The 7,784-nt window shown below is 31.6% G+C and overlaps 1 protein-coding gene across 1 annotated transcript; it reads left to right on the plus strand.

Moving 5' to 3' along the window:
* The first annotated feature begins 5,497 nt into the window (after positions 1-5,497).
* Positions 5,498-7,448, plus strand: CDSP32 (chloroplastic drought-induced stress protein of 32 kD). The gene is made up of 2 exons (XM_078973216.1): positions 5,498-6,170; positions 7,010-7,448. The coding sequence occupies exons 1-2, from the start codon at positions 5,604-5,606 to the stop codon at positions 7,352-7,354; spliced, it is 912 nt and encodes a 303-aa protein (XP_078829342.1). The 5' UTR covers positions 5,498-5,603; the 3' UTR covers positions 7,355-7,448.
* Positions 7,449-7,784: the final 336 nt, after the last annotated feature.

Raw genomic sequence — 7,784 nt, forward strand, 5'->3', positions numbered from 1 at the left:
TTTCCTTTCCTTTCTCGTTTTTTTCACTCCTGATTTTCTTTTCTCTACTTTTCTTTTCTTTTGTTAAACTCAGAAGCTATGCGTTAAGATTGGAACAAAAAGGATTACATGCAAGAACCTTGAAAAATAAGGTTAAATGAGACAAACCGTAAAAAATCATGTCTGTCATGTTCTATGTGTTATTTTATGGTACAAAGTTTTATTGGGACATGTTAAAATATTTATTAGGGGTAAAGTATTGTAAAAAGTTAAATTTTTGTATTTAAATTTAAGTAAATAGCAACGTAGGTTGTTATTCTTAGAAAAATGAACAAAGTGTATTGCTAAAGTGTGTAATCATTGGATAAACAAAGATATAGTCGAAGTAAACTTAAAAATGGATTATATTGTATGAAATACTTTAGAAAATATTATATAGAATGTTAAAAGGGGTAAACAAGTTAACAATGAAAAGAATATTAACAAATGTAAAGAATGTTAGCATATAGAGAATATTAGCATGTGTAAAGAGAGTTAACATTGAATAGAATATTAATAGGTATCACGAATATTAAGATTGAGGTAATATTACCAAAGTACAAAAAAAATTTAACATTCTAGAGAATATAAGAAATATAAATAGCGTCAATATTATAAAGAATATTAACTAGTGGTGACCACCTTAATATAGAATCATCAAAAATTTTAATTTAAAATTCAAATGTTCAGTTGGGATTATAAATAACACAATTCAAAAAGAATCAAATCATTTGGACTTGAAATGAGGAAGTTATGATAATTTGAAAATGACATGATACTTATATAAAATGATAAATGTATGCAATATTTGGTGTTCATGGCCTTTTAATTTTATATACAAAACTGGTATATAGTAGCCTTGTAAATCAAAGTTATAATAAACATAACAAAGAATTGATTGTTAAAATAATCAGATAAATCTGTATTTATATAATTTACAAATGTTTGAAGATAGGGAAAGAATTTTCATGAGATGAGAAAAAAAGGAAAATTTTCCAAGTTATAGAAATGTTCAAAAAATCACTAAATACCAAACTTTGGAGCTTAAAAGGACGGCTTTCTTATTTTCAAATTAAAATTTTAATATAACAATGGAAAGATCTTGACATTAAGAACACAATGTAAAAAAATCAAGATGCTTATAAAAAATTATGGACGTTTAAAATTAACCACGTGTCCATTTTTAATGTTATCAAAGTTTACCATATACGATTTCCAAATTTCAATTTAAATTATAATATATCAATGGGAAGATCTTGACTTAAAGAACACAGTGTAAAAAGAATAATCAATCAATATTAGACATGACAAAACATGACACGACACGAAAATCCGATACGAAATTAGCGGGTTAGGGTAAGAGATTTCGACACATTTATGTAAACGGATTAACACGACACGACACAATAATTAAACAGGTAGAGTTAGGGTCAAGACTTTCAACTCAAAGATGATTCGAATATGACTCGTTTAATTATATATTAATTATTATGAGTTTTAAATTTTTATAAATATATTATATGTTATAGACTTGTAGTATGCCAAACTCAATAATTAGAAGTAATATTCAAATTTTCAAGGTTACTTAATTTTAATCATCTTCAACACCTATCCCTTTTGCTCCCTAACTTTAACTCTTTTCATTTTTCTTCTAAACTTACTATAAATTTCGTTATTTCAGCTCATAACTCTAGTGTTTCAGTTTTTCCTTCTTGTCTCCACAACTTCTGCTTTCCAACATTTAAAATAATTCTTCCCGACATGACACAACATAATCACAAGGTCCAAACCTTAAGCCGAAACCCAACATGAAACCGACACGAAAATAAATAAGTTGACACGGCATGACACGATAAATAAACGGATCGGGTTAGGGTCAAGTCTTTTCAACCCGTTTAATGTCATGACACGACATGAACGTTAGTGAGGTCTAATCAAAATGTTTATAAAAAATAATGAATGTTTAAAATTAACCACATGTCCATAATGTTATCAAAGTTGACCATATCCAACTTTTGTTGACTAAAAGGTTTAAATGAAATTTTCGAGATTTTATTTTTCATTTTCCCATCTAACCTTCCGGAGAATTAAGTGCGGGTGATCAATGTGAGATTACTGCATGTAAACACAAACAATAGAAGAATGAAAGGGAGATTAAAGAATTTACGTCATCAAGCTTGAGATTTAAAGGTATGAACTCATCGTCTTCCTTTCTATGGTAAAAATATACAAGTTTAGTCATATTTCATGAACACTAATTTTCGTAAGGGTCTTGCATGTATAAATTAAAACGTATAAATAATAGTATGAGTATTTTTAACCATGGAAGAAGTTGAGATCACATAATTAAAACTCAACTTCGTGATTAATACAAGTTGATTAAACATGTTATTCACAAGAAATAACATGTATTTTACAATATTAGATAGGTAAAATACTCATGAACTAGATTGAAAAATATATAGAGATAATCTCATAGTAGCACATGAAGTTTTGTGTTTGGTCCGATTTGACCATTTATGTGTTTTTTTTTTTTCACAATAGATCATCTAATTGTTAATGTACATGTCAATTAAGTTATTATGGTTAGTTTCTAACAATTCCTCTATTAATCAGTTATTGTAAATTACATGAATGGCCCCTATGGTTAAAAATTTATTCCTAGTTAGTCCTTTACCTACTATGAATTAAATTACACGATTAAAACAACCATATTTCTGAAACTTTGAGGACCAAAGGTTAAATTTTTCATCAGCATCTTCCCCATTTTGAAACATGAAGCATGCCATTGGATACCATAAACACCAAACCGAACTCATCCCATAGAATTTTCAGATCAAAACTTTCGCTTTTAACCAAAATCATCCCAAAGAAACCATTCACATTTCTTTCACTACCAAAAGTTCCACATTTATGTCACTCTATTTTCTTACTTGAACCCGGTGAAATCCTAGAAAACCCTACCCACAAATTTCCAGAGATACCATTCATTTGCATGAGGTGCCACAGCTTGAGGAACTACGGGAAAGTGAAGGATCATGTAACACCTCAAATTTTAAACCAAAATTTTCATTTTTAATTTACCCAAAATATTGTTCATAAACCAAACCATCATAAAATCACAAGTATCAAGTACAAATCATCACTATAATTACCAGAGTATACCAAAAATCCACATAAAACATCCTCAGCAGGCGAATGCATACAATCATACATTTGCCTTCCTGCGATCCTCACAAGTACATGAAACACATTAAAATCAACATTGTAAGCACAAAGCTTAGCGAGTTCCCCAAAATATCACATATATCCCAACAAAAATATATAGTTATGGGTTATCAGCAACCGTAGAGACTACCCGAAGTCTGAATGGGATAACAGCACACCCTGTGGGTTATCAACAACCCTGGAGACTACCCGAAATCTCAAAGATATACAACATAACATCAGAAGTCACAAAGAGAACACGCATACCACATATATAACAATTAACAGCCAACTGTTCACGTATACAATATACTGCATGGGTAGATATAGTGAGAAGATTCACCTGTACAGATGACTGATAAATCTCACACTCAGACTGTCATAACTAGACTCTACTTAATAATTACAACAATTAACCCTGATTAATAATTAGGGTCATCAACCCGACTCACAAATCCAAAATCCTCAACTGAGTCCCTAAGAGGCGAAAAGACCATTTCACCCCTCCAGGCCCAAAATTCATAAAGTTTGACCAAAAGTCAAAATTCAACAGGTATGGTTCATACGCAGGGCATACTTTCCTTACGTGGGGCATACTCTGTTGGAAAAGAAAAGTCGGGACCAGGGTTGACGATGTGGGGCATAGCCAAGAGTACGATCAGTGTACTATGACTGATCCTAAAACTCACCCTCTAACGTCTTAAACGTTAAGACATGAAACCCAAACATAGATCTGACCTCCTAAGGATGTCTTAATCCATAAAGTCTTTAACTTTAAGCCTTTTCATGGCTAAATAGAGCTCAAACCTCAAAGCCTAACTTTTGCAACACTCAAAGCCGCTTCACTCATGGACCAAAGAAAACAATCAAGTAGACGACATCGATTTCGACGGATCATTTCCCAAAAAAAGTTGTAGAGTTAGTTTTTAACACATCGACTTTCATTCTAAATCTTGGAAAGAAGAGTAATCATGTAATTTACCTAGAATTGTGTTAGTCGTTTTGAAAATCGATCTACTCCCTTAATCTTTATCCCAAATTTGATTCGATTATGGGTTAGAACTAGGGAAAGAGAAGGGAGGGCTAACAAATTAACCAAAGTTCATCTTGTAAGTGTTGTTAAGAATTATGGGTTAATGAATCTTGCAGATGATATGGTGTCGTTAGTTGGACCAAATTTGCTTTAAAGATTACATATTCTTTCTCGACTATTGATTGCTATTAGTTTTACCAGATAGCAAATTTGCTTTAAAAATTAAATCGTGTTTTTTCTTTGCATCGATCTTATTCATGTAAGTGATCTCAGTTTTGCTCTTAGAACTCTATTCATTTGTGGACATTGATCGATCATATTATGAATGTCTCTAATTTTTTTATGACAGTGGAACTCGTTTTCATTTTAAGTTATCAAAATTAAGTACGATAGCTATTCACTATCTTTTCGAAACTAATTAATTGAAGTTTATTTCACTTGCAGTTAGTAAGTTATCAAAATTAAAAACGGAAGTTTTTATCTGAAAATTCTATGGGATGAGTTTGGTTTCGCGTTAATGGAATCCAATGGTATGCTTGTGTTTCAAAATGGGGAGGATGATGTCAATGTTAACCTTTTGTCCTTAAAGTTTCAGAAATATGATAGTTTTGATTGTGTAATTTAAATTATAACAGGTAAAGGACCAGCTATAATTAAATTTTGTAATCGTAGGAGCTATTTATGTAATTTAGAATAATTGGTTAACAGATGAACAATTAAAAACTAAAACTAATATATTAATTGACATGTACAGTAAAAATTAGATGATCTATTACGTAAAATAAACATAAATAGTTAAATCGGATCACACTCAAATATTTATTGTGCTAAAATGAAATTATCTCAAATAAATAAGCTGGATATATAATGGGATCTCTTGATGTTTTCATAGTTTGTTAAAATAATATTGGTACAAGTTGCTTACACCATTAATGAGTCATGGAGTCACTTGATAAGTTGATATTATGGAATATTTCCTTATCCAAAGATAGTCATGTTTAAGTTATTTGCTAAAAGAAATATTGTTTAAAACTTGAATGGTTAGAAGCTCAAAATTAAGGCCAATTATTATTCTAAAATATTGGCATCCTCAAATTAAATAATTAGATTTTTTTTATCAACACTAATATATAAAATCAAAGAAGAAAACCAAAAAAAATCAAAATGAATGGTGGACAATGGTGGATGAGCTTCAAACTAAACGAGTGGTTACCATCATTCCTTGCTTGATTTCAACACCTCATTCCACCTCTTTTTCAACCCATCTCCTCTTCTTCCTTTCCCACCGCCTCCCACCTCCACCACAGTCATTACATACAACGACCTTCCGTTTCTCCGTCCAACAATGGCAGCCTTCACAAACCTTATGATCAACCCCCCTCAAAATCTATACTCCACAACCAAACTCAATACTTTCTCTTGGGGTTACAACCCTAAACTCCAATCGTTCTTCCCCACCAAACCCAAAATTTCCCTACAACCAATATCCATGATAAAAGCCGCTGCTACCACATCCAACGTAGAAAAAGACAGCGCCGGTGGTGGAGCTGCCAAAACCAAGGAAGAAGACAAAGTACAGCACATCCACACAGTGGAGGAGTTCGAGACGGCGTTACGTGACGCCAAACAGAAGCTAGTCGTGGTTGAATATGCAGCAAGTCACAGCAAGGAGAGCAGCAAGATGTATCCGTTCATGGTGAATTTAAGCAAGACATGCAGCGACGTGGTATTTCTGCTGGTGATGGGTGATGAATCCGATGAGACAAGAGAACTTTGCCGGAGAGAGAAGATAGAAAAGGTGCCTCATTTTAGCTTCTACAAGAACATGGAAAAGATCCATGAAGAAGAAGGGATTGGGCCTGATATGTTGATGGGTGATGTTTTGTACTATGGTGATAGTCACTCCGGCGTGGTAAGATTTTCGACCACCCTCTTTAAAGCATAACTTTTTTTCCTTTTAGAATTATATAAACTGCTTTGATTCTATGTACTCAAAGGAAACTTAATACTAATTAACTTGACATATAAATAGATGAAAATATATAAATACTAATAAAACGTTTAAAGTCTTCATTAACAAAGACTCGATAACAGGAATCAAAATTAAAATTATAGTGTTTCAGTCTTAATTTGTCATTAAAATTTCAGGCCTTAGATAGTATATCAGTCTTGAAATCTTAACTAAAACATAAAAAGTTAATTTAGAATAAGAAAACAAAAGGAAAAGGTAGATAACATAGAGAATATTAAATAATTAATACTATAAGATTAAAGAGTCATGTGGTATCAATATCCAATATCAAAAATAATATGTAACCATTTTTATGAGATTTTCAAGTAACCGAAGGGATTCAGATGTGGATTTTTTCAACATCGTATGGTGATATTTTTGTAATGTGGAGGTCTCGTGTCATGACCCTATACAAAGGATTTAGGAGCTCTTGGTTAGGTAGCCCTTTAATTTTTCAATTAAGATATAGGTTCTTAATTTTTCAAATTCATTTGATACTTGATAGCATCTTAATTTTGTCTATGTTTTAACTCACCCTTATTAGTTTGAAACTATAAAAGATCATTTTTATTATTTTTAGTTTTTAATTATTTCTACATACTTCTAAATGTGAACTTTTAATGGATGTATATATATGTGGCATATAATAATTATTTTACACATTTGCATGAAGTTGCTAAGAATTAAATAAACGTGGAGAAATATTCATATGTTTTAACTGTGTGTAATATTGTACTTAGGTACAACTACATAACAGAGAAGATGTTGAGAAGCTAATAGCCGATCACAAGGCAGATCAAAAGCTAATTGTCCTCGACGTTGGCCTAAAACATTGTGGCCCTTGCGTGAAGGTATACCCTACGGTGTTAAAGTTATCAAAACAAATGGATAATGCAGTTTTTGCAAGAATGAATGGAGATGAGAACGATAGTTGTATGCAGTTCTTGAAAGATATGGAGGTTGTTGAGGTCCCAACCTTTTTGTTTATTAGAGATGGAGAGATATGTGGGAGGTATGTTGGGTCAGGGAGAGGGGAGCTTATCGGAGAAATTCTTAGATACCAAGGAGTTCGGGTCACGTACTAATTAATTACCCACTCCTTATGGTGAAGATTGTTAATTTAAACAGATTTTAGATTATTGTATGCTATAATATATTTAATTACAAAATATTTATGAACCCTATAAGTAAAAATATAAAGATATTGTGTTTGAAAGAAGACACAGAATGAAGACTCTCGACCTGAATGTAAAAAAGGACCTCATTCACCATGAAAGGTTCATCAGGGTTAATGTAGAAAAAAAATGATATATATCGTGTTTTGTTTATTATACAGTTGAATGTTTTGCATTGGAAGTCAAACTTAACAAATGAACGAAGAATGATTTTCACAGTGTTGATGATGGTTTTCTAAAGTAAAAAAAAAAAAAAATTTTAAAGTGCGTTAAAAAAAATTCAAGTAATACCCAATATTTTAAAACTCTACAAAAGTTAGACAACTCTCAAACTCTCCAT

The sequence above is a fragment of the Lactuca saligna genome, chromosome 9, assembly GCF_052625555.1.
Source record: "Lactuca saligna cultivar CGN05327 chromosome 9, ASM5262555v1, whole genome shotgun sequence".
Taxonomy (NCBI): Eukaryota; Viridiplantae; Streptophyta; class Magnoliopsida; order Asterales; family Asteraceae; genus Lactuca; species Lactuca saligna.